Source organism: Ictalurus furcatus, chromosome 17, assembly GCF_023375685.1.
Source record: "Ictalurus furcatus strain D&B chromosome 17, Billie_1.0, whole genome shotgun sequence".
Lineage (NCBI taxonomy): Eukaryota > Metazoa > Chordata > Actinopteri > Siluriformes > Ictaluridae > Ictalurus > Ictalurus furcatus.
The window spans coordinates 22,944,044-22,971,694 of record NC_071271.1 but is presented as its reverse complement, the minus strand read 5'-3'; the positions used below and the strand labels follow the sequence as shown (position 1 = coordinate 22,971,694).

The window sequence follows — 27,651 nt, the reverse complement described above, 5'->3', positions numbered from 1 at the left end:
TTCAGTTTTATTTGCATAGCGCTTTTGTCACAAAATGGAGGCTGAGACGGAAGCAAGTGCAGGTTTGGCAGATTTCATAACAACAAAGTCCAAGGATAAGGCAGAAATCCGTAGTCAAAAAACAGGCAGAGGTCAGGCGATCAGGCAAACAGGGAAAATTAGGCAGGGCAGAGAATCGAAGTCAATAGAGTAAACAGAGGCCAAATCTCAGAATTGCAAACACAAAAACAAGGCTTGGACAACGACAGAGACTAGGCAGCTGAACGTATACTTCGCAAAGTCTAAATGCTCACAAAGTCTCTTATATGCTATGTTTGTGATTGTGTGTGAGATTGGGTGCAGGTGTGTGTAATTAGAGTTCCGGAGAAGGTGAACATGTGTGTGTGTGTGTGTGTGTGTAGTGTAGTCCATGGTGGCCATGTTTGTAGGACACAGTACAGGATGAGAAATGTAGTCACTGCTTTGCTGTGACATGACAGAACCCCCTGCAAGGGCACTTCTCCCGAAGCGCCAAAATACACTCCCTCCCCCGGCAGTCCTGGCCCTCTGGGCAAAATGTCTTCACATGAACCGGGAGACTGAGCAGTATCCTCAGCTGAGCACGGAGGCAGGGCGACATCATCAGCGGGGCAGGAAGGCAGGACGACGTCCTCAGTGGGGCAGGAAGGCAGAGCGTTGTCCTCCAATGACTCTGCAGGCTGAACTTGGTTGGCTGTGTTTACAGACTCAAGCGTGAACAGAGCTGGGTTGTCTGGGTCAGCAGACTCGGGCATGAGCAGAACTTGGTTGTCCGTGTCAGCAGACGTGGGCGTGAGCATAACTTGGTTCTCCGTGTCAGCAGACTTGGGCGTGAGCAGAACTTGGGTGTTCGTGTCAGGAGACTCGGGCGTGAGCAGAACTTGGGTGTCCGTGTCAGCAGACTTGGGCGTGAGCAGAACTTGGTCATCCGTGTCAGCAGACTCGGGTGTGAGCCTAGCTTGGTTGGTCGTGACGTCGGTTTCAGGCATGAAGAGAACTTGGTTGGTCATGTCAATAGACTCTGGCGTGAGCATAACTTGGATGGTCATGATGTCGGTTTCAGGCATGAAGAGAACTTGGCATCATTCGTGATCGTGGCGTCATTTTCAGAATGAACATTGGCGTGGAAGGTCACATTGTCGACCTCAGACAGGAACTTGGCTTGAGAGGCCGTCTCTTTGACCTCAGACAGGAACTTGGCTTGGGAGGTCACCTTGTAGATCTCTAGAAGGAACTTGACTTTCTGCTGGAGCTCTGGAGATGAGACCGCCTTGTGGGTCTCATGCTGGATCTCACATGAGATCATCATGAATAGTCCCACAAATTGAGCTACGTTCTCCAGTCCCCAGGATCCCATGGCTGCCAAACGCTGTGCCCACTGGCGAGCTGAGCCAAAAAACCGGGATACAATGAACCTTATCCATTGCTTCTTGCTGGGCTTGGGGTCCGTTAGACTCAAGAAATAAATCTAGCAGTCAACCAGAAAATATTCAGGGTAGCCAAAAAAACCATCAAACCAATCTGGCAGATGTACGAAAGTCCATTGTGGAAACTGGATTGAATCCAAGCCGGGGATGGTTTGCTTAGCGTGACGTCTCCTCTGTCTTCCTGCTGCTTCCATGTTATCGGCAAAGTATTCTGTCACAAAATGGAGGCTGAGACTGAAGTGTATAAATTTGTCCCTAATGATTATGGTGGAAATTTAGACAAACACCAGAAGACTAGTCCTCTCAGATGAAGTAGTTTTATTACAATGAGAGATGGATACAGGATAGAAGATGAGAGCACTCTCTAGCACTCCTCTATAACATGCACTATATAAGTTTAAGATAAGAAGAGCTGGACATCTGTGAGTCTCGAAAAGGGAGTTCTAGGAGGCTTGAGCCAGTTTGTTGGTTTCAAGGTCTTAGCAGATGTGCAGACATTCCTGAAGACTAACATGTTTGTGTCAACGTAAGAGGAAAGAATGTTCTGTACTAATCTCCATGACATGACCTCAAAAGGCATTATTCACTGATGAACATGAACAGAGTGAACAGAGCTATATAAAGTAGGAAATTAATAATTTCTCTCGCATGAGACAGCCAGAGGCGATGGTGGCGAGGAAAAACTCCCTGAGATGGTATGAGGAAGAAATCTTGAGAGGAACCAGACTCAAAAGGAAACCTATCCTCATCTGGGTGACACTGGATAGTACGATTATAAATAATTCCCTCCTATATCTGTGTGCTATATCAGAATCCAAACATATTAGTTCACCAACACACTCTATGCCTGTGATCCCTCCAGATGTGCTCCTTTCCCTCAGAAATAACTTGTAACAAAAGGCTTGACTGAACAAATTTTTTTTACCCTAGACCTAAACACTGAGACTGTGTCTGAATCCCGAACACTAATTGGAAGACTGTTCCATAACTGTGGGGCTTTGTAAAAGAAAGATCTGCCCCCTGATGTAGCCTTCACTATTTGAGGTACCAACAAATGGCCTGCACCTTTTGATCGAAGCAGGCATGGCAGATCAGAAAGACCAGAAGTTCGCTCAGGTACTGTGGCGCGAGATCATTCAGTGCTTTATAGGTCAATAGTAGTATTTTATAATCAATGCGAAGTTTTATTAGGAGCCAATGCAGTGTGGATAAGATAGGGGTGATGTGGTCATATTGTCTGGTTCTAGTAAGGACTCTGTATGTATGGGCAGGGCACTAGGAAGGTGCTCGTGTAAATTCTCTGGGAAAACACCTCCATGATCACCTGTATCATAATTTAAAACATATTTTTGTCACCACCCACCTCCAGTTCCAGCAGTATAGTAGAGCACCATACAGCAAGGCCACATTGCAAAACAAAATAAGAGCATGGTAAAGACAGACAAGATATCTTGAGGTTTCATAAATGATCACTGATCCTGATAGCTAGAGGAACTGCTTGGTGTGGATGAGCTACGCAAATGGCACTCTAGATATAATATTTGAAGACTCATTGATTGATATCTTGTCTAGATTCAACAAACATGTTGATTGTCAGTACTTATTTTTGCATTTATATAGCAGTTTATTATTCTTTTTTTTCCCTACACTAAACACTCCCAAACCTGTCAGTTACTCATTACATAATTTTGTGTTTATGAAACCTGCTGTAAAATGTTACTACACCCATTTTGTGACTACACCCATTTTGCTTTGCCAGTGTTTACATAACATTACAACCATTGACAGGTTGAGTAAATAACAGTGATTGTCATTACAATGGCACCTGTCATGGGGTGGGAGATTCTAGTCAGTAAGGGAACAGTCAGTTCTCAAAGTTGAGTTCTCAGGATTCTCGCTGCTGTAAATGTAAGCAAATGTGTGATATTGACCCTGTTAGTTAGGTCAGATTTTCCTCATGCCTAATCTCTTCTATTGAAACATGTGTTCAGATGGCACTCTGATGGATTTGATCTAAAATGGATCATAACATTTTGCACAAATAAGTGTGACATTACTTATACAAGCCAAATGAAATCTTGTGTGGAAATTGTTCTATGGACTGATGAGAACAAAATTGGCTCAAACCCAACAATGCTCATTACGCTGAGATCAACATCCCCAGTGTGAAGCATGGTGATGGTAGCATCATGTTTTGTGGGTGCTTTTCATCAGCAGAGACAGGGAAAGTGGTAAGGGTTCAGCGCAAGATGGATGATGTCAAATACAGGGCAATCTTAGAAGAAAATCTGGTAGAGGTTTACCTATGTGCAGAAAACAAGGCTAAACATCCTGCAAACGCTGCACTGGAGTGGTTCAAATCCAAGAACCTGACTGTGTTGGCACCGAAGGAAATCCCGAAGCATAGGGAGAACATTATTTTTTTTATTATGGATTGTAATTCTGATAGCTGTTGTAAAATGTAAAGCCCATTCTAAGGCCTCTAACCTGCCCCTATGAAGAAACACCAAAGCATCAGACTTTCAGTTGATATCTGGTCATGTCAGTGTCCTTACTTCAGCTTTCTGTTCCAATGTACCATCAACATAATTCTTTAGAACAGGGTTTCTTCAACTTTTTTTTTAACCTGTACCTCTTTAACTAATAATTTCCCAAATGCCCTCAGTAACGATTTATTTTGTGAACATTAAGTACAATTATATTGTATAATAATATTTTAACTATTCATTATAGCCATAGAGTTCTGTATTAAGAAGTCTACATTATTAATAGGCAGACTAGTTTTCGAGTCATAAAGGTGTGGATAAAAACTCGTTTTTTTTTTTTTATAAGATTCGGTCAAAACAATAACTACTGTGTAAGAGCCCAGCTATAACTATAATGGTTTGCTGTTATTTTCATTGCTGTATCTAAATCAGTGAGAAATAACACGCCATTACATTTTACTCTAGCTGTGCTTATGCTCTGATTTAAATAGTGATACTTCAGAAGCCTTCTTTAATACATTCAAATCAATTATATGCATGAGGAAATCATACGCTTACATCATACGCTTACATCATAACAAACTCCACCCAGTCTTCACCCAGGTCTTCATTTTTTTCTAATCTTTCTAATCTAATCTGACCTGTTTGAGAAGGAAAGAAGGCTCATATATCCTTTCATATTTCTTTCGAGGAAGGCTCGTCTATCTTTTCTTGAAGTCATACATGCTTTTATATAGCCTTTCATTAAGTTCCGTTGTCATGAGGTGTAATTAAAATCTATAGTGTAATTTTATTTTTATTTTCCTCCAACTGCTTTCTTATAAGACATACAGTAAGACACTCACCAGATCCCCATTTGAAGCACCTCAGGCAAAATGCACAGCAAAATAAATACAGTAGGCCCCTTTAATTAGAAACAGATTATTTATTGTCTAATGTATAATGGTAAACAAAATAAAATTCATCAATCAACATAGAGAAAAGAAATTTTAGCATTACCATATATTTGTTCTTTAAGTTTAACTCACAACACTTATGTTATTCCAGTCATCAGCAGAAAAAGATATCTTATGTGTCTACCAAACAAATATAATAAGGAACTCATTTACAGTAAATCCTCACAAAAACAGTTTCCTTTCATTCATATGTCAACAAGGCTTCTTCCAGTTGAAATATTTTACTAATTGACTGATGACGAAGGCGTTGCAAGCTAAAATCAACACAAAGCAAATGTCATGATAGTCTTGTCTGAGGGAATATCAGACAAAACAGTATTATATGTATAGGTCTTATAGTTATTACCAGTATTATAAACATATGATATGTTTTCTATGTTCTATTGTGAACATATGGGTTTATGAGATTTGCAGATCATTGCTTTCTGTTTTTTATTTACATTTTACACAGTGCCTAAACTTTTGTGGAATTTGTGTTGTACAAGGAAAGTATTGTATAACAGTCATTTCTTCTTAACTATGAACTACTTCCTATACTGTAAATGCTCCATCACAAAAGATATTAATCAGCATAAACCCCAAACAACATTCAACTAGCTACATTTACTTCCTGTTTCTCATATGTCTAATACATTTTTAAACTTTCCCCCTCCTGGTACTTTTCTCTCTACACTACCTTACAGTCCTGACTTAACCAAGGGAATGGAATACTGCAAGAATTTTTTATTTTCTTCTTTTTTTTTTTCTCATCATTATTATTATATGAAGCAAAGGAGAAATCCCACTGAACCACTGTAAACAGTAGTCAAACAGCATCGTGGGTAATGAAAATAGACCAACATGTCAATGAAACACATTTAAAAAACAAACAAACAAAAAAGTCAAATCACAGTTTAATTACAAAATAAATCTTAGATGCCACTAAATGTCAAATGTTAATTATAAGTAATAAAATATGAAAGTCGTTCAGGGTGGATTTTTTCTTTAATAGAGGAACTCATTAGTTGTGGTGATATCCCTGAGGTTTCGGTGAGAATGTGTTTGCCACTTTGCACACCCTGCAGGATACTGTAAAATAAATAAGCAATTGTACAGCATGATTTTCCAGCATCTAATGACCTTCACCTTTGTGAGTGGAAAATATATAATTATTTCACAGTTAATTTCCTATTTAGGTCATTTCATATTATTATCCACTATTATGGGTATGGGCAGGGCATTAGAAAGGTGCTCATGTAAATTCTCTAGGAAAACACCTCCATGATGAATCTGCTGAGCCTGGTCTGATGAATCACGCTTTCTTTTATATCGTGTAGATGGCTGGGTGGGTGCGTATGCGTTGCTTACCTTGGGAAGAGACGGCACCAGGATGGAAGGCGAAGTGTGGAAGTGTGGTGCTCTGGGCAATGTTCTGCTGGGAAACCTTGGGTTCTGACATTCATGTGGATGTTACTTTTATATGTACCACCTACCTAAACATTGTCGCAGACCACGTACACCCCTTCATGGCAATGGAGTTCCTTAATGGCAATGGCTTCTTTCAGTAGGATAATGTGCCCTGACACATGGCAAAAATTATTCAGGAATGATTTGAGGAACATGACAGAGTTCTAGGTATTGACTTGGACTACAAATTCCTCAGATCTCAATCCGATCGAGCATCTGTGGGATGTGCAGGACAAACAAGTCCGATCCATGGAGGCCCCGTCTTGCAACTTATAGGACTTAAAGGTTCTGCTTCTAAAGTCTTGGTGCCAGATACCACAGCGCATCTGCAGAGGTCTTGTGGAGTCCATGCCTAGGCGGGTCAGAGCTGTTTTGTTGGCACAAGGGGGACCTTTTAGGCAGGTGGTTTTAATGTTATGGCTAGTCAGTGTACAACCAGAATGAGTTGTGACTATAACTTTTAAAACAAACCAATAAATAATATGCTTGAACCAGTAGAATCAGTCTGTAAATCTCTGTAAAATATTTTTTTCTACCCTAAACACCCACAAACCTGTCGATTGCTCATTTACTTTGTGTTTATTTATTCATTCTCATGTGCACAGCATGCTTCATGTCACCCCACAGATTTTGAGTTGGATTCAGGTCTGGGCTCTGGCTAGGTCATTCAAAACCTTTGATCTTCTTTTTGTTAAGCCGGTCCTTTGTTGATTTGGATGTATGCTTTGGGTCATTGTTGTACCGAAATTTGAAATTCCCTTTCATCTTCAGCTTACTAGAAGATACCTGAAGGATTTGCACTAAAATCGACTGGTATTTGTAGCTATTCATGATTTCCTCCAACTTGATAAAAGTCCCAGTTCTGGCTGAAGAAAAACAGCCCTCAAGCATGATGCTGTCAGCACCATGCTTCACCGTGGTAATGGTGTTCTTTTAGTAATGTACCTTTTTTTTGTTTTTAGCCAAACATACCTTTTGGAATTATTATAACTTTTGGAATTGGTCTCATTAGACCATAACACATTTTGCCACATGGTTTGGGGTGATTTATTTGGGCTAGGATGTTTTTTGTGAGAAACGGCTTCTGTCTAGCCGCCCTACCCCACAGCTCAGACATGTGAAGAATAAGAGAGACATGCAGACAGTAATCAGTACTTGTCAGATATAATGGTTGCTGTAGGTCTGTTGGCAGCCCCAATTGTTTTTATTTGTTTAAATTATTTTCCCTAAAATGTCTAGGGTGTGTAGACTTTTTATATCCATTGTATGTTTATGTATCCTTTGCCTTCCATCCAACTTGTTTATATAATCTGACATCTTTCATCAGATAGCCAGCGTATTTATTTAGCTGAAAACCGGAAATCGCAAGGCATCAGTTCTTCGAAGGAACAAGTTCCTGTGATAGCTAAACCTGTAAAACTCATGATAGAAATAGATGCAGACAGTTGGGAAGCTCCTATCATTCTGGCTAGATGAAGGCTGTGACCTGTTTGTAAAATAATTAATTATACACACACCTTGCTCTTGCCAGAGTTAGTTCAGTTTTTATTTGCATACACAATGGACAAATGAACAATCTGACAAACCCTTTCTAAGCAAAATAAAGCAAACAACAGATTCGAGTTTTCAGACTTACCAATATGGGATATGTTTATGACATAGGTTTTGCACAAAAAAAAAAACAGTAAGAAGATTAATGAGAAAGGTTGGCACTGTAAAGTAGCAACAGCACAACCTAAGAACATGGGAAGTGGGTGACAGAATTCCTTTAAATGAAACTGCTGTGATAATGATGATAATAATGTAGATACACAAATAAAGACATAAACAAACTTTAAATGGAGTATTATAGGGGTTTTTTGTGTCTGTGTTTGAACATCAGAGCACAAGTCCACCTTTGGAGTGAGGCCGTCAATTTAAGATATATATTTTTTTAATTCCTGCGGTTGTGCAGTGTTCTCTGTTTGTATAGGCTACTTTAGGCTACATTTTTCTGCAAGATATATGGATTTGATTATAGCTCTAAAGTTTAGTAGCGCCACATACTAGTGTTTGACTTTTTTCTTTGCAATATGTTACTGCAATCAAAACACTAGTATGATACTTTAAATTCCAGCACCCCCAATGTAAAACACCAACCCGCATCCCTGGCACAACCCTACTCAGCCGGGGTCATCAACTGGCAAGACGTTCGTAAAGACGGAAATGTATTAAACTGGACCTTTACAAATTGAATACAAGTTGAATACCACTGCTAAACAGGATTCCAAAACAAATCAAGTTCTTAACTTTTTATAAAACAAGTTTCTCTACTCTCTTGGGAACTGTACCGTCTCCTATTGAGAGAATGAGTAAATGAGTAAAAAGTCAAAATATATATTAAAGTAAAAACAAAACAAAACAGGTAAATACAAAACTCTTAGTATCTCGCTGAACTACACTAAAGACAAGTTGGCAAATATGTTAACACTGCAATATTTTGACTCCCAAGTCTCCTGTTCTTCAGAGGACAAGATTCTCAATGCTGAAGGTGAAAGTGTTTTAGTCTCCATATATGTCCTCATGGTACCTCTTCTCAGCCTCAAAACAGAAAACATATGAAAACATTTAGTACCTTTTACTGGATGATTAGAGCTGATTAGAGTAGAATAAGAATATGAATATGACAACAAAATTGGCAGTTATATTTAGTAAATAACATTGTAATAAGAATTTATGTCCTTTAATATTCTGTAGCTTTTACCAGCTGTTACCAGAGATAGACGATGGAAAGTGTAAAGAGGTCAAGTGATGAGAGGAAATCAGAGACAGAGAAAAGCTTATATATATATATATATATATATATATATATATATATATATATATATATATATATATATATATATATATATATATATATATATATGTGTATATATATATATATATATATATATATATATATATATATATATATATATGTATGTCAATCAGTTGTGTCTCATTCAGACTGAGTTTTCATGAGTCTCGTGTATAATGCATGGAGAATAACAGTAACAATGACTGATCATGTATTAAGCTTCATTTTAGGTCCGTGAGTATGTGAGTAGCAGGGTTTTAGGCAGTGTAATGGAACTGAAGCCATTTGTCTGGTTGACACCAGTTATAAAAGCTTTAAGGTGGTAAATTTGACCTTCCTTAAATTTACGTAATTTGACCAACTGTAATAATTATTATGAGAATTAATAAATGGAATAGTCATGAAAACACCTCTGACCAGACTGGTGGATGCCCAGTAAAGGGTTTTTTTGCTTAATAATGTGTCTTGTAAAAAAATTAAATAAATAAATACATTTCTCAAGACCTTGCTGTGGTAAAATCTGCAACTACCTCACCTTTAATTGCTCCAGATATTCCCCAGCTTGTGAGAGAGTTATGCCCAGACGATTAACCAGGATCTCTTGTATAGTGTGTGCGACATCTCGGGCCATGTTCATGCCCCCACACACATATAGGTGTCCAGTGCTCTGGTACAAGGCCTGCCAAACCTCTTCACTAAGCTGCATCCTCAGGACATCTTGAACATACACCTGGGGCCAGGGATATCGATAAATAAGGGTAATGCTTGGAACATGTCTCAAATAGATGCCAGAGAATAGTTGAATTGCTTAAGTGTCATTTGTTTAATTGGATTCAGTTATTAGTCAGTACTTGGTTCAAAGAAGTACAGAGGGAGACCTATACCTTAGGGAGACCAGCCTGGTGAGAGTATGCTAGAGTGATGCTCTTTAGTGTGCCATTTTCTCTCATGTCCAGAGTCTCCTCTTTATAGAGATGATCCGTGTCTGCACCACGGCATCCAAACACCAGCATCATCGGACTGGCTTTCAGGCCTTTCAGACAAAATTTACACGTCCTCAAAAATACTGTTTAGCTGGAGAACTAATAATGGAGAACTAATAATCAACTGTAATTTTGTTTCAGTAAATTGTCTGTCCAGAAGTGGATCTGGCAGTACCTGTTGTTTTCATGTCGTAGAAGCGCTGTTGCCAGAAACTCCTGAAAGGTGCAATGCCACTCCCTGCTCCAATTAATATAGTAGGAGAACTGGGATCTGATGGAAGGTGGAACCCGCTGTATCTGTAGAAGACCAATAAAGAAACATATCTGTCTTTTAAAATACCAAACACTAGAAAACGCATCATACTGTTTCACATGATGAAGCCAGGAAAAGCTCTGAGAAGGAACTTCTGGTTAGTACCTGTGAATAAAGCATGGAACTAGTTGGCCTTCTTTGAGGGTGTTGAGCCATGTGCTGCAGACACCATGATGCAGAGGACCCTTTCCATCTGGAATTAAAAACAAAATGCTTTCCAATTTGGGTTCTGAATTGTATACTGTACAGAATGAAGCTACAATTTCAGTAATCATGTTCTACTAATGCTGTGCATGGAGATTCGTATTGTGTGTCATTTACCCTGTGTGCGGTAGTTGACCACAGACACGGTGAGGTGAAGCTCGTGAGGATGGAGGTCTGGGGAGGAGCTGGCAGAGTAGAGACGGGGCTTCAGCAGGGGTAGCTGACTGAGGAGGAAGGCTGCAGAGAGCTCCAGGGAAGGAAACTCCTCCAGAATCTCCAGGAAATTGGGACTATTAAATGCTTTCCATTCTGCATAACACTTGAAGTCCTACAGAAAGGTGACATTATTTTCTAAGCACTTTTTTGTTCTTTGTTCGGAAAATTTAAATTAAATCAACAATATCAACAACGGACACACACTGGCGCTAATTCAAGGTCACTCATCTCCTAACAACTCAAATTACTGTACGTTTAGTATTAATGATGATTATTTCAGTGTTAGGATGGGTTACCTTTGCAAGAGCTAGCAGGCGCTGTCGGTCACCTTCCTGCTTAGTCATGTGTGAGAGCTTGTGCAAGAAGCTTTGGGAAGGTGGGGTGGTGATATCCAAGAGGTACGTAAGAGCCTTGGCCAGAGGGCATGCTGGGATATGTGAATCTGTTTGCCACGTTGCACTCCCTGCAGGATAAGGCAGAACAAGTTGTACAGGGTAATTTCCCAATAGGTAACAATTTAGCATATAACTTGAATATATATGGTATATATATATATATATATATATACCATTGTAGGACTCAGGAAGGTATTCAAGCTGGACACTCTGATTGGTGGGAGGGGCATTACGGAGGTGCTTCAGAATGCCCATCACTAGCTCAGGTGAATTCCCTGGGAAAACGCCCACGTGGTCACCTGGAGCATAATTCAAGGCCTCTTTTTTGTGAACCTCCAGTTCAACCAGTACAGTACAGCGACTGAAACAATGCCACATTACAAAGCAAAATAAAATAAAATATTGCTTTAAAATGGATGACTGTCTCCAAATGCAGTTAGGTAAAATTATGTCAGGTTTGAGAGTCAACCTTGATCGTGAACTTTGTAGATTCTTTCTTCTCTTTAGCTTCATAGAAAACACAGTCTTAGAGTGGAGTGCTGAGAGAGCTGTGAGAAGAGGCAACATACAGTGTCTTGATGGGTCAGAACAGACATCTTAGACTCCATAATATTTTGCCATTAAAAAAAAAAAAAAAAAATTGCACCACCATTGAGAACTTTCTGAAATTATACAAGATACCCGTGACGCGTTCAAAGGAGCTGCTGCCAGGCCGCACTCGGTGTCTCAGTGGGTCCCAGCTATTTCTTAGATGCTCCACCCATAACACATGGCTCTCAATGCCAAACTCCTCACATGCAGCCTACAAATGTAAACCATTTTTATGAACCACAAGCAGCTGCTGCTAAATGTGATTTTGTGTTTATTAATGGTGACCAGTGAACCTTGAACACGGTGCAAGCCCAGATAGAGAAAGACTCTTCCTGCCCATTGAGCTCATCTCCCTCTCCTATAGAAGTCACTCGTCTGGCTCCCAATTCTGCAAGCTTATCATCCACGGCATGGGCAAAAGCACAAAACTGTGGGTACATGCGAGAGCCAAGGCCAAAAACACTGTACCTGTGTAATACAAAGAGACTAGTCAAATATCCAGTTCTTTAAATAAAAAAAAGCTTTTCCACAAGTGTCAGAGAATACTAACCTGACTTTGTTTTTGAGGTATTTAGTGCTGAAAAGGTACGTCTTGAACATCTTCAAAAGAGGGAAAAGAAAAAAAAAGTTTCCTGATCATTTAATATGTACTATTTATATGTATTATTCAAGGTCATAATAAAATAACAAGCTCTACATGATTAAACATTTTTAACTGCCGGGGCAGTGAGAATCATCTGGATACCATCTTGGTGAGACCTTTCAGCAAAGTCAGATAGTGATGTATGACTCAGAATTTGCAATAAATACAACTGTCATAAAGCCATCGTTCACATTTTTCGTTTTTTTGTATTTTACAGACCAAGTGTACACCATATGTAGCTATTTGCTTAGCAGCGTGTAACTATGGCCAGTGCTACAGGGTTCCTGACCTGCAAAGCTGGAGATGGCCTTACCTCATCTTTTCTAGCCCAGTGATTATATTTTTATAAAATACATTTTTAATACACATTTACAGTATCTCAGAAAAGTGAGTACACCCCTCACATTTTTAAAAAATATTTGATTATATCTTTTCATGTGACAACACCGAAGAATTGCATTGCTACAATGTAAAGTAGTGAGTGTACAGCTTGTGTAACAGTGTATATTTGCTGACCCCTCAAAATAACTCAACACACAGACATTAATGTCTAAACCGCTGGCTACAAAAGTGAGTACACCCCGAAGTGAAAATGTCCAAATTGGGCCCAATTGGCCATTTTCCCTCCTTGGTGTCATGTGACTTGTTAGTGTTACAAGGTCTCAGGTGTGAATGGGGAGCACGTGTGTTAAATTTGGTGTCATCGCTCTCACACTCCCTCATACTGGTCACTGGAAGTTCAACATGGCATCTCATGGCTAAGAACTCTATGAGGATCTGAAAAAAATAATTATTGCTGTACATAAAGATGGCTTAGGCTATAAGAAGATTGCCAAAACCCTGACACTGAGCTGCAGCACGGTGGCCAAGACCATACAGTGGTTTAACAGGACAGGTTCCACTCAGAACAGGCCTCGCCATGGTCAACCAAAGAAGTTCAGTGCACGTGCTCAGCGTCATATCCAGACGTTGTCTTTGGTAAACAGACATATGAGTGCTGCCAGCATTGCTGCAGAGGTTCAAGGGGTGGGGGGTCAGCCTGTCAGTGCTCTGACCATACGCCGCACACTGCATCAAATTGGTCTGCATGGCTGTCGTCCCAGAAGGAAGCCTCTTCTAAAGATGATGCACAAGAAAGCCCGCACAGTTTGCTGAAGACAAGCAGACTAAGGACATGGATTACTGGAACCATGTCCTGTGGTCTGATGAGATTAAGATAAACTTGTTTGGTTCAGATGGTGTCAAGCGTGTGTGGTGGCAACCAGGTGAGGAGTACAAAGACAAGTGTGTCTTGCCTACAGTCAAGCATGGTGGTGGGAGTGTCATGGTCTGGGGCTGCATGAGTGCTGCCGGCACAGGGGAGCTACAATTCATTGAGGGAACCATGAATATCAACATGTACTATGACATACTGAAGCAGAGCATGATCCCCTCCCTTCGGAGACTGGGCTGCAGGGCAGTATTCCAGCATGATAACAACCCCAAACACACCTCCAAGACAACCACTGCCTTGCTAAAGAAGCTGAGGGTGAAGGTGATAGACTGGCCAAGCATGTCTCCAGACCTAAACCCTATTGAGCATCTGTGGGGCATCCTCAAACGGAAGGTGGAGGAGCACAAGGTCTCTAACATCCACCAGCTCCATGATGTCATCATGGAGGAGTGGAAGAGGACTCCAGTGGCAACCTGTGAAGCTCTTGTGAACTCCATGCCCAAGAAAGTTAAGGCAGTGCTGGAAAATGATGATGGCCACACAAAATATTGACACTTTGGGCCCAATTTGGACATTTTCTCTTAGGAGTGTACTCACTTTTGTTGCCAGCGGTTTAGACATTAATGGCTGTGTGTTGATTTATTTTGAGGGGACAGCAAATTTACACTGTTACACAAGCTGTACACTCACTACTTTACATTGCAGCAAAGTGTCATTTCTTCAGTGTTGTCACATGAAAACATATAATCAAATATTTACAAAAATGTGAGGGGTGTATTCACTTTTGTGAGATACTGTATACAACACCTGCAGGGTGTTCTTTGATGTTACTGACTGTATGGTGGTCATCCAATCCTCACACCAACATTTGATATGTCATGAAGGAAAGACACAGGGGGCTTATTTAAGCAGCACCCACTGGGTGGTGGACGTCATCACCATTATCTATAGACTGGGCTGGATTCCTGGCCCATATTGGTACATACCGCTCTATGAGGAGGGTCTCCCTCTCATGGGCATTATTTAGAGGCATGACACTCTGCCATGTCTGTTCAGTTGTGACCTGGGTGCCACTGTGCCACTCTTTTGTTAACATGGCCCCTGTGTGGTGAGTATAGTGGCTATCTCTGGACACCTTTCTGGTTAGTCAGTTTAGTCAGCAGCTAAGTTTGCTTCTGATCTTGTTGACATGTATTATCCACACTTGGTATTTAGGAGGTGTGAACTCAAACATGTATATAACTGTGGTTTTATTAACTCCAGATAATGTTCCTTGCCACTCAGAACCATGGGCAACCCTGAAAGAACAAGAACAGCAAGATTTCATATATATGATTTCATATATATTTCATATAAATGCCACTTATTACATTATTATGTGACTTTATTGAAAGCTCTCTGGATGTGTGTACATGTTCACAAGAAGGTATTCGGGTGATTCTCACCAGCACTTGTTTTATCAACAGAACCACAGTTACATACTGCATGTAACTATCATTTTTGTGCACAGTTGAGCCCATACCTGTCCATTTCCTGGAGAGTCTCCATTGCCGAATGTGCTGGTCACCACCATTAGGAGACACTCTTTCTCAAGCTCTGGGAAATTGTAGTCCTCCATGCAGAGTAGCTGTATCCCAAACAAACAGGAAAGGAATGCTCATTCAGTCCATACCACAGTGTGTCTAGAGATCATTTTCATATCCATTCTTTGAAGGTAACAAACTTTTACCCTGGGATTGAAAGCACAACTAAGTATTGATTTGAGTTTTTTGGCAAAGGACTGTGATTTCCCTGTTTCAGTAGCATAGAGAATGGTGCAGGGCACTCTCTTTACCAAAGCAGATTTCATGAGCCTTTGAGAGAAGACCGCTGCCCTGGAGAAAGAGAATTAACATATAATGACATACTTAGCATGCAAACATTTAAAAAAAATAATAATAATAATTGTAATTAAACATTTAAAGGCGTTTAAAGACTAGATATTAGCACATGGGCATAGAATTGGTTGGGAAAGAGCACTCACCATATGAGACATTTGAAGCTTATTCTTCTCTGCTTCTTCAATCCTTTCTTTTTATTTTTCCATACATGCGTTAACCAGGGATTAGGCTTTAAAGAAATGGAACGGTTATCACAAGACAAGCAAAACAAATAACTTATAATACATTTTTGTTGTTGTTGCTGTAGAAGGTTGAAGAGTTTGACACGAGTTTGAAGAGGGATTATTAATGAAATGGATGTCTACGGTTTCAGGAATAAGGCTTTAACTTCCTTAACAATTCAGTAGCAGATTAAAGAGATTTGATGCATCTGTACATTGTTATGATAAACCCAGATGTTTTTCCTTAATAGTTATGTATATGTGTGCTACCTGGTAGTAGTAGAAGGGTGAAAGAATGTAGATGATCATCTCCTGGTGGAACACAGGGGTCAGAGAGCCAGACATGGGAGGCACCAGCCAGACCCAGTCAGCAGGACAGCCACCACGCAGGCGCATTTCAGTCTCCATGTGCTTCATGAAGGACTCTGTAGCAGAGTGGTGGTCCGTGATGGTCACCTTATTTTTCTGCAGCACAAGACAACAGAAGAAGAAATTTGTATCAAAGTAAACAATCGATCAAATAGAGAATGATGATTAATTAGTTTTAAAAATGCCTTTTTTCAGATTTTTTTACTTAAAAGTTTTTACCTGAAAACTGTGAATCACGGCAACATTGATGGCAACCAGAGCCTCATCCTTCCACAGGGATGACAGGTTGTGTGTATCCAAACCCATACATTGACCAACTTTCTGTAGAAGGCATTAGAAATAGAAATTAAGTTTAAACTATGTAAACCTTTCCTCTTGTACTATCCAGCACTAAGTGAAATAGATTGACCTCCAGGATGTTGTAGCGCTGAGTATCGCAGAAGTCCCTCACACCAATCTCAGTGCCCATGTACCAGCCATTGAAGGGGCATGCTGTGAACTCAAGACCACCAATCTCCAGCAACATGTTGGACACTGCAGGTACTGCATACCATCTAAGGTTCAGATCTTTGAACCACTCATAACTGGATAAAAAAATAATCAATCAATCAATCAGTGTTGAGTCATAAGGCACTCAGGTCTGAGTATACAAAATACAAATATTCATGTTATCGTTTGTTGGGTTATGTTTTCTTTTTTTTTTTCTTCCTCAACAGTATGTGGAGCATTGTCTTTGGTTGAACAGGGACACCGTGTCTATAAAATGAGAGAAAGGCACTAGAGAGATACTCACAGACTCGAGGGCCTTCCCCTTCCAACGTAACGAGAAGTGCCATCTGACCTGACCAAACTGAAATCTTCACTCTCTACCTACAGTAGTCAGTAGCTTTCATCTGTACTTTATGGTCGATAACTTACATGATAAATTGTGTGGAATCTGTAGAGTTTGAGCATCATTTATTTCTGATTGCACTTTTCTCCTGTTTTGGAGCCCGGGAGTTATGGTAGAATGTTATATATTTTCTGTTTCTTTTATTTTCGGTTAGTTAGCCAGCCAAAATCATAGTTATTCTTTTCGTTTGTTATTTTGGTATATGCTCGTCCCTGAAGTACATATCCACTATTAGTAGTTTCAACGGAAGGTAATAATACTACATACATGATGCAGTCACTGCATTTTACCAAGTATATACACCAAACTCATAAATTGCAATACCATATGCTTTGTCTTTGCTCATTTAGTATACCAGAAATGGTATAAGTAGAGACAGCCCACTGTTTATAATACAAATTGGGCAGCATGTAACACTTAATGTAATGACTGATGCATGCGCAGATATAGGGCACTTTGTTAGTTATAGAGAAACATACATGTGCAGTAGACAGATCAACCTGAGAAATAGTATTTTAGTTGTTACATTTTTTAGTTATTTACAACTATTTCAAATCCATGTTTTAAACGTCAATCCATTTCTTGTTGTTTCTTGTCTTGAGAACACCATCCCTACAGTAATGCGTGGTGGTGGTAGTGGTAGCATCATGTTGAGAGCTACCCTTGGTCTCTTCATTGCTTCTCTGAGTAATGTCTTCTTTACCCAATCACTGATTAGGGTGGACTCCTCTAGGCAGAGTTGTGCTGTATTCTTTCCATGTTTTAATAATGGATTTAATGGTGGTCCCAGGATATGTACAGACTGATCAGTATATGTGTTTAGTATGATTACAATCTGGACATACAACATCCGCCATGTTGGCATTGTCATGTCAATACCGAAAAGCCAACACGCTGCTTTCCGCCATTTGTTATTCTGACAGTTCTACCATGCCAGTAACATTGCCTTATGGTATAGCGCAGTATCCATTGGTTCACTACTGCAGAATGTCAGAGGAAGCAGCAGATCATCTGGGTATTTCTCGCCTACTGTTTTATGAATGCTGAGAATTCGGACATACTTCCCCTTTAGCGTGCTACTTTTCACCTACTGTATAGTAGGGTGAAATCACATGACAATTTAATTGCACACAGCTTGACTCCATTTAAGTAATTATCTATTTTGAGTTAAATGAACTTATCTGGTTTTACAGTGTAGTTTCATTGCATACATGCCCAAGCTAGTCCATTTCAGTTCCTGGTTGTAACACTACAAAATGTGTAATAGTTCAAGCGGGGAATAATTATGCAAATCTTTGTAGAAGCCTGGTCTTGTATGACTGCAAATAACTGCCCAAGAATGTCACCCAAGATGCCCATCGAGTGGCCAGAATTTACTAGAAGGCTTTTGGTCATACCTTGATGTAGTTTATTTCAACATTGATAGATCTTATGGTTGCATCTTGTGGGCTCCAACAATCAGCACTTCACATAGTGCTCAAGAAAGCTAATATGTGATGGGGTAATTTTGTTATGTTCTCATGAATTAATGGGGCTAAATAATGGTTTAATTAAGAACAAATGGCTTTTCCACTTAACCCTGATCGTTAAGTTTGAAGGGTTTCTTGATTTAAATGTTCTTTGACTGCAGACCATTCAGAAGCACAAGAATGACTGGGAACTTTTGTGTTCTCAGAGCCTGGAGATTTACTTAGATTTTCAACATCAAGTCAAAAGCAACCTCAAGTAGAAAGCAAGTAGTGTAAGAGACCGTAAGCGCCCCAATACAGAGTCTTGGTGGTCTGCGTAAACGCCACTGATATAAACAGAGACAGTCAATAAACCTATTGGTTTGTCACTAGAATTTTTTTTTTAAATATCTAATAGTACCTTTGCAAAATAGAAGCAAAATATAATTCTTAATGTAAGTGCTGCTCATAAATTTTCCATTATCAAACCAAAGAATGATGCCTCACCCATATCTCATTTCTTACAAATATTCCCATATTTTATATTTTAAATATTCCCATATTTCCCTATTTTAATCAGCTTGTTCAAGTAGAGTAACTTTACAGATACTATTATGTTTCCATAACAACAAGGATACTGTTATGCTTTATTTACATCCATGTTATGAATGGTTCTGCATGCTTTGTTGAAAAACCCTGCCATGGTTATTTACATCAGGCTTGTGGAATAGCATCGATCTATCAAACACGCCTTTAATCTGTTTGACCCATAGACCTCTTGTTTAAAAACAAATTAGAGCTATTAAGAAAGTAATGAAATATTTATAAGGTGTTTTGCGCTTACTGTGGGTGCTCTATTTCAACCTCCAGTACCAACTCCTGGGAAATTTCAAATAGTTCAGGATCTTCCCCATTGGCCTGCAAGATCAGTGGCAGCACATCAAAGGACCCGTACTTTGGTGTCCATCCAAGTTGGACACAAATCTGTTAGAAGGCAGTGATTTAAATTAAACAAGCAGAAATGGGCTCTGTTTTAAGAAAGAAGAATTAATGTGTTGCCGTCAATGAGGGGCAGTTAATTGACATTAGATGGCGTGTGACTTCTGGATACCTCAGTGAATTCCACATTAGCAGGGTCTCCTATAATTCGGCCATCCTCCGTTTGATAGCCAGCGTATGTAATGAGCTGACTGTTCCAAACTCGGAAATCATGCTGGCCATCAGTTCTTTGAGGGAACACAGTGATGGCTGACCTATAAAATAAGAACAATTATACACAGCACTGTTTAATTCTCGAATCTGATTGGTCAGAATGTGCTGGCTGTAAAGCAAATCACATATGTATATTAATGTGCTCGTTATAATACATTATTGTTTTCATAATAATAGCTCATTCACAAGGAGTTGTTCAGTGGATGCTGTTATTTAGCAAAATAACATACAGTTCCCTCCTATTGCACTGGAATTTCAAGGCCAATTCTAAGGTTTTTGCTATACACTAAAGACATTTGGGTTGAGATCAAAAGATGAATATGAGACAATAGATCAGGATTTCAGTTTTCGCTGGGGTTTGCCTGTAAAGACTGCATTGGTTTTTAAAAAGACAAACCAACATAAAGAACAGAGAGCTGTCTATGGGAGAAAAGCAAGCCATTTTGAATCTGAGAAAAGAGAGGAAAACATTGGGCATAGCCAATACAACAATTTGAAATGTCCTAAAAAAGAAAGAAACCACTGGTGTTCTAACAACCAGGCATCAACCAGGTCGGCCAAGGTAAACAACAGCAGTTGATCACAGAAACATTGTGAGAGCTGTGAAGAAAACCCCCAAAACAACAGTCAGTGACATCACCAACAACCTCCACAGAGCAGGAGTGAAGGTATCACAATCCACAGTTCAAAAACTTTGAGAGCAGAAATATAGAGGTCATACCACAAGATGCAAACCACTCACCAGCATTAAGAATCAGAAAGCTGGTTTGGAATTCACAAAGTTTACAGAGACGAGCCACAAAAGTTCCAGGATTAACCTCTACCAAAGTGAAGGAAAATCCAAAGTATGGAGATAGAAAGGATCTGCTCATGATCCAAAACATACAAACTCATCGGTCAAGCATGGTGGAGGTAGTGTCATGGCTTGCACGGCTGCTTCTGGAACAGGCTCACTAATCTTTATTGATGATGTAACTCATGATGGTAGCAGCAGAATGAATAAAGTAACATTCCATCTGCCAATTTACATAGAAATGCATCCAATATATGTAATTGGGAGGAATTATGAAAACAAAATACTCCAAGGCACTCACACGGTGAAGTAAAAAGCCTTCGAAATTTACTGGTCATATCCTGTAATTGAATTTCATAATCATTTTTTAAATCGCAAATAAATTTCAATATTTCAAACTGGCCATGAGGAATATTTCATATATCAGCCAAGGTGAATGAAAACTGTTAGCTCTAAGAATAGTATTTTGATCTGTTAGTTTCGCACAAGTCAAAGTGTGTAGCTCTCCATTAGCCTACTTAGTTATTTTTCATTCAAGGAAATTCATTTCAGACACTGAATACTCAAGGCTCAATTTCAGATTCCAATTGATGCCATTGATATATTCATGAATCCTGTGCAATTCTGACAGACCAAATCAACATGACATCATCAATATATCTACCCCACATTACAATTTTATACAAAAAGAAGTTATGAGTTGAATAAAATAAGTAAGCGTAATTCTGAGCAAAACAAGCAGCCACAGCTGTACCTGTAATCTGTTAATAAAATTCTGTAATCTGTTTATAAAAGACATCTCGAAATATAAATACATTGTTTTTAAGGGTCCACTCCATCAATTGTAAAATAAAAGAAGTAGGTGGCACACTTCCTGGAGATCTATCACTTAAAAGTGTTCAACAGCTTCAAGCCCCTCTACATGATCAATATTAGTGTACAAAGATTCAACGTCCATTGTTACCAACAGCAATTCACCTACATTTTTTATGTCATTGATCTTATTAAGCCCTTGGATACTATCTTGAATAGAAGAAGGAAGCTTAAATACTTAGGGCTTTATAAATAAATAAAAAACACACTGTGATGCCGGTTCTCTACCTGGTGGAGTTTCTAAATTCTTGTGTATCTTGGGCAACATGTAGAATGATGGAACATGAGAGTCTATACAAAGTAAGAATCATATTCCTTTTTGGATATCCAATTACCATCCGTCGTTGTAGACAGAAGATCCATCAGTTGAATCACCATCATCTCCAGAGGGGATTGGCAGTTAAAGCTAGATAATACTCGGGATTAGTGAGCTGTCAAAGTCCTTCCTGGATATACCGCTGTCTCGCCCAGACAACAGCAACGCCTCCTTTATCAGCCAGTTTTACAATGATTTCCTTATTTTCAGATAGCCACTTCAATGCTCTTATTTTGATCTTTGTGAGATTGTGGTACTTTGGTTTCCTTTGATTGGCAAAGGACTTCAACAGCTCACTAATCCCGAGTATTATCTAGCTTTAACTGCCAATCCTTTGGAGATGACGATTCAACTGATGGATCTTCTGTGTACAGCGAAGCTCTACATGTTGCCAAAGATACACAAGAAATAGAGTTAAATGGATAGAAAGTACTAGATGCCATACTTACATACATATAAATTAAAAATTCTGGTGGTATAAGACAAATAAAATTGTGGTATTTTGTAGTATGAAAATAATGAACATCAATTAGTTCCCTCTAACAGCACAGCCCAAGTGATTTATTTATTACATATAACAACTATAAAAATGATCAATTAAAAAATGCAACTCCTCCCCCTCATATTATTATTATTATTATTATTATTATTATTATTATTATTACTATTTTATCATTAGCATAGCAGTTGCAGTTAAAGGAATGCTGTCACCCACTTCCCACGTCCTTAGGTTGTGCTGTTGATGCTTTACATTGCCAACCTTTCTCATTAATCTTCTTACTGTTTTTTGTGCAAAACCTATGTAAAAAATATATCCCATATTGGTAAGTCTGAAAACTCGAATCTGTTGTTTGCTTTATTTTGCTTAGAAAGGGTTTGTCAGATTATTCATCTGTCCATTGAACTGAACTAACTCGGGCAAGAGCAAGATGTGCGTATAATTAATTATTTTACAAACAGGTCACAGCCTTCATCTAGCCAGAATGGTAGGAACTTTTATCTATTTAAATCATGAATTTTACAGGTTTAGCTATCACAAGAACTTGTTCCTTCAAAGAACTGATGCATACATGATTTCCGGATTTCAGCTAAATAAATACGCTGGCTATCTGATGAAAGATGTCAGATTATATAAACAAGTTGGATGGAAGCCAAAGGATACATAAACATACAATGGATATAAAAAGTCTACACACCCTAGACATTTTAGGGAAAATTATTGAAACAAATAAAAACAATTGGGGCTGCCAACAGACCTACAGCAACCATTATATCTGACAAGTACTGATTACTGTCTGCATGTCTCTCTTATTGTTCACATGTCTGAGCTATGGGGTAGGGTGGCTAGACAGAAGCCCTTTCTCACAAAAAACATCCTAGCCCAAATAAATCACCCCAAACCATGTGGCAAAATGTGTTATGGTCTGATGAGACCAATTCCAAAAGTTATAATAATTCCATAATTCCAAAAGGTATGTTTGGCTAAAAACAAAAAAAAGGTACATTACTAAAAGAACACCATCACCACGGTGAAGCATGGTGCTGGCATCATCATGCTTTAGGGCTGTTTTTCTTCAGCCAGAACTGGGACTTTTATCAAGGTGGAGGAAATCATGAATAGCTACAAATACCAGTCGATTTTAGTGCAAATCCTTCAGGTATCTTCTAGTAAGCTGAAGATGAAAAGGAATTTCAACTTTCAGTACAACAATGGCCCAAAGCATACATCCAAATCAACAAAGCACCGGCTTAACCAAAAGAAGATCAATGTTTTTGAATGACCTAGCCAGAGCCTAGACCTGAATCCAACTAAAAATCTGTGGGGTGACATGAAGCATGCTGTGCACATGAGAATGAATAAATAAACACAAAGTAAATGAGCAATCGACAGGTTTGTGGGTATTATTATTATTATATAATTATATAATAATAATAATAATAATAATAATAATAATACATATCATCATCAAAATCTGCATACCTCAGGTTGCCTCCATTCGAAGCAAATTTAAGATGAGCACACAGAAATTGGAACATGTCCTCTGCTGTCCTGCATTTCCGTGCATCAAACACCTGAGGAGGAGAGAATATTGTCATACGTATAATGATCATAAACTTGAAAGCTGAATATGAGCTCCAAAAGCCTCAAACCTGCAAATTGGACCACTGAATTCTGCCAATGCACCTGGGCGCATTTCTCCAAGCCTGCTTGGCTCCAAACACGAGTTCTTCAGTAGTGAGCTGATAAGATCCGGTGACATCAATCTCTTGAGCAACCTCATTAAGCCGGGCCAAATGCTCGTCTATTTTAGAGCTGTGTTAAATGATGAATACAAATGAGTTGCGATTAGGCTTGTCAGACAAATCATGCTTTCAGTGTATAAATGATCCCAACAGCAATTAAATTCAATCTACTGGCCATTTTTTTCCCAGGCTGGTGTGATTAAAACATAATCCAAGCGGGTTGGAAAATACTCAGCTTGGCAACCTTGATTAACATTCCTTAGATGTAAACACACAAATGCTTAGATAATGCCTACATTTTAAAGGATTTGTAGTACTGGTTAATGAAGTCAATGGCCTGCATGAGGAGCTCATTGGAGGAAGGTGGAGAAACGGGAGGAGAGCGAGTTAGAGACTTCGGATTCATTATGGAGCCCTCACACACATTTGGCTTGCAGCACAGACCCTGGAATTTCAAACAGTCACAGCTGAGGAGAGTTTGTCTAAAACAAGGCTTAATCGGACACAATTAAGTGAATGACATATGAATGTGTTGTGAATTAACAGTAAATATTATAAGCAATGAAACTGTATTGGTTCACTCATGCTGACGATTTAGGTTATGCCTGAAACTGCAAAAGACATGCCAAAATAGTATGAAATATTAATAAACCATCATAGTATCACGTTAAGTAGTGCACCTATGGTTTGTTTAACACTACTATACAGTATAGTAATATAGTACCATAAGAAATAGTATCATATTAACTGTAGTAATAAATAGTACTGGTATTGTAATTGAAATACTGAAAATATATTTTTAAAAAATTGTTTGAAAAATTCGATTTTGGTTGAAAATATATAGTAATATTTTCTAATAAAATTGAAAACATTATTAAATGGTACCATATTAAGCAGTATTTTATAGTAAGTCATAATAGTACTATTTAGTGTGTTTAACAATGTGGTAAATAGTACTGTATTACATTTCATAATATACTGTAATGTATACCAAAAAGGAAATAGTATTTAATAGTTCTATAGCAAATAGTATGGTATAGTATAACCCCAATTCCGAAAAAGTTCGGACAGTATGGAAAATGCTAATAAAAAAAAGAGGAGTGATTTGTAAATGTACATTGACTTGTATTTAAACAAAAAACATATAAAGACAAAGTATTTGATATTTTACCTAATCAACTGCATAGTTGTTTGAAGATAATTGTTTATTTTGAAACTGATGCATGCAACATGTTCCAAAGAAGTTGGGACAGGGGTGATTTAGGACTAATAGCGATGTGACGAGTTGAAATAAGAAGGTGATGTGAAACAGGTGAGGCAATCGTCTAATCATAGTATATAAGCAAATAATCAGCGAATAATCCAACACTTTGAGAACAACATTCCCCAAATCGGTCGGAATTTGGGCATTTCACCTTCTACAGTGCACAATATAATTAAAAGATTAAAGGAATCCGGTCAAATCTCGGTGCATAAAGGGCAAGGCCGAAAACCGCTTCTGAATGCGCGTGATCTCCGATCCATCAGACGTCACTGTCTTAAAAACTGTCATGAGTCTGTAATGGAGATCCTGACATGGACTTGGGAATACTTTGGTTAAACCTTTGTAAGTCAACACCATTCGCCGCTGCATCTACAGATGCAAGTTAAGGCTTTACTATGCAAATCAGAAGCCGTACATCAACACTGTCCAGAAGCTCCGCCCACTTCTCTGGGCTCGGTCTCATCTGAGATGGACAGTAGCACAGTGGAATCGTGCTATGTGGTCCGACTCCGACGAGTCAACATTTCAAATAGTTTTTGGACAAAACAGCCATCGTGGCCAAAGAGGCTGTGCAGCTGAAGAAATGCATAATGGATGAATGGGGGAAAATTCTGCTTACTAAACTTAACCAGCTGGTATCTTCAATGTCCAATAGCTTAATGAGTGTTATTAAAAGAAAAGGTGATGTTACACAGTGGTAAACAGTCGAGTGTCCCAACTTGTTTGGAGTTTGTTGCAGTCATGAGATTTGAAATGAGTGTATATTTTCAAAAATAAATGTATATTCCCAAAGTAAAACATCAAATAATGTGTTAATGTGTTAATATGTGTTAATAATGTGTTTCAATATAGCACAGGCTGAATTGAATTTTCAAATGACTCTTTTTGTTTGTTTTTTTCCGTGTTCCATACTATCCAAACTTTTTCGAAATTGGGGTTGTAATACAAATCATGTTATTAACTACTAAATATGCTATAGTACTATATATTTCCAAAAGAAATAGTATTCTATAGTAATACATAGTAAGAAGCGATGAATAGTACTACATGTAAAGAGTACTAAATAGTGCCATAGTTAATGGTATGGTGTAGTACTAATTAGTACTGTATTGAATAGAAAAGGAATCCCATAGTACCGTTACCATAGTAAGTAGTATTCTGTAGCAACATGTAAATAATACTGTACAGTACCATATTAATCGCCATTTGTAGCAAATGTAAATATGTAAATAATATGATATAATGAAAAACACTACCTTGTTAAATAGTATACTATTACTAAATAATAGTATAGTAAATAGTACTTTACAGTACCATAGTACTTATCATTTGTAGCAAAATGTAAATAATGCTAAATAGTACAATAATAAACTACATTCTATAATAATACTATACATATTAAAAAGTTGTAAGTAGTACTAAAAAGTACATTGATAAGTAATATGGTTTAGTCCAAAGCCGTAGGTCAGTCTCATTTATTTGGAATCTCACCTTGACTGCTCTGTGATAAAGCGTGTCTTGGTATCGTGAGCCGTTTTGAAGATTGTGCACATGGAGCTCTACAGGACACCGGCCGCTCCTGTTTGCTGTCTGCCAATGACCATCCAAAACGTTCATATCCCATTCATGTAAGCTGGATTACTTCCTTTTTAATTTACATATCTTGTGTATTTTTAATTAAACTGTGTCTCTTATTCGGAAAAAAAAAACCTACTTCAGGTTACTGACCTTATTTAGCTGAGTTTGCTGGAGCTCCTTTCCTTTACCTTGACAAAGTTTCTTCCCCATAATTTTACCACGTAGTTTCTACTGTCATGAGAAATGAGTGTCAATAACTAAATACAAATGTATAATAATAATAATAATAATAATAATAATAATAATAATAATAGACATTCTTATTCTATTTCTTCTTCTTCTTCTTCTTCTTATTATTATTATTTGTAGTTGTAGTAGTAGCTAGAGTTATAGAAACATATAAAACAACCTGTATTTACCTTATATTTTAGATGCCAGCTCATCATCAGTGTGCAGCATTGTGAGCATATTGCATTTTTTTGCTCCTTTTATATGCTGCACCTGCTTCGGATTGGGGCAGAAGGGACATAAAAGAAGTGCCAAACTCTTGAGACGCCAAGCTCATGGGGAGATGGGGATAAGGAGTTGAGAGCACTACTCTGAATAGTGGGCTATTTACGTTACTCACATTCTGCAATAACACCACGATGTTTAAAAGGAAAAATAACTCACAAGAAATTTAACAAAGTGGAAATTTTCTATCATTACTTCAGTTGATAAGAGATATAAAGACAAGAAACTGATTCCGTACCATGTTGTGGTATAAACAATCAGAACATTTAGATCTCGTTTGAAAAGCTAGTAGTATTTTACTATTTTGGCACAAAGTGGAAT

At 38.5% G+C, this 27,651-nt stretch overlaps 1 protein-coding gene across 1 annotated transcript; it reads right to left on the bottom strand.

The window, feature by feature from the left end:
* Nucleotides 1–8,605: 8,605 nt before the first annotated feature.
* LOC128621605 (nitric oxide synthase, inducible-like) lies at nucleotides 8,606–27,027 on the bottom strand. The gene is made up of 25 exons (XM_053647486.1): nucleotides 26,954–27,027; nucleotides 26,731–26,818; nucleotides 24,272–24,420; nucleotides 23,883–24,045; nucleotides 23,713–23,804; nucleotides 19,649–19,790; nucleotides 19,382–19,521; nucleotides 16,607–16,781; nucleotides 16,417–16,518; nucleotides 16,099–16,293; nucleotides 15,751–15,836; nucleotides 15,457–15,601; nucleotides 15,250–15,354; nucleotides 12,422–12,471; nucleotides 12,165–12,339; nucleotides 11,962–12,082; nucleotides 11,750–11,828; nucleotides 11,454–11,641; nucleotides 11,182–11,348; nucleotides 10,787–10,997; nucleotides 10,571–10,658; nucleotides 10,328–10,449; nucleotides 10,054–10,202; nucleotides 9,705–9,899; nucleotides 8,606–8,913 (listed from the first exon to the last, which is right to left on the bottom strand). The coding sequence occupies exons 1-25, from the start codon at nucleotides 27,025–27,027 to the stop codon at nucleotides 8,875–8,877; spliced, it is 3,240 nt and encodes a 1,079-aa protein (XP_053503461.1). The 3' UTR covers nucleotides 8,606–8,874.
* Between the last annotated feature and the right edge of the window lie 624 nt (nucleotides 27,028–27,651).

Coding starts and splice junctions, on each gene's coding strand:
- LOC128621605 (XM_053647486.1), bottom strand. CDS start 27,027: ATGGGGAAGAAACTTTGTCAAGGTAAAGGAAAGGAGCTCCAGCAAACT. Junction 26,819..26,953: donor AATAAGGTCAGTAACCTGAA/GTAGGTTTTTTT, acceptor GACAGCAAACAG/GAGCGGCCGGTGTCCTGTAG. Junction 15,355..15,456: donor GTTGTGCTTTCAATCCCAGG/GTAAAAGTTTGT, acceptor TTTGGGATACAG/CTACTCTGCATGGAGGACTA.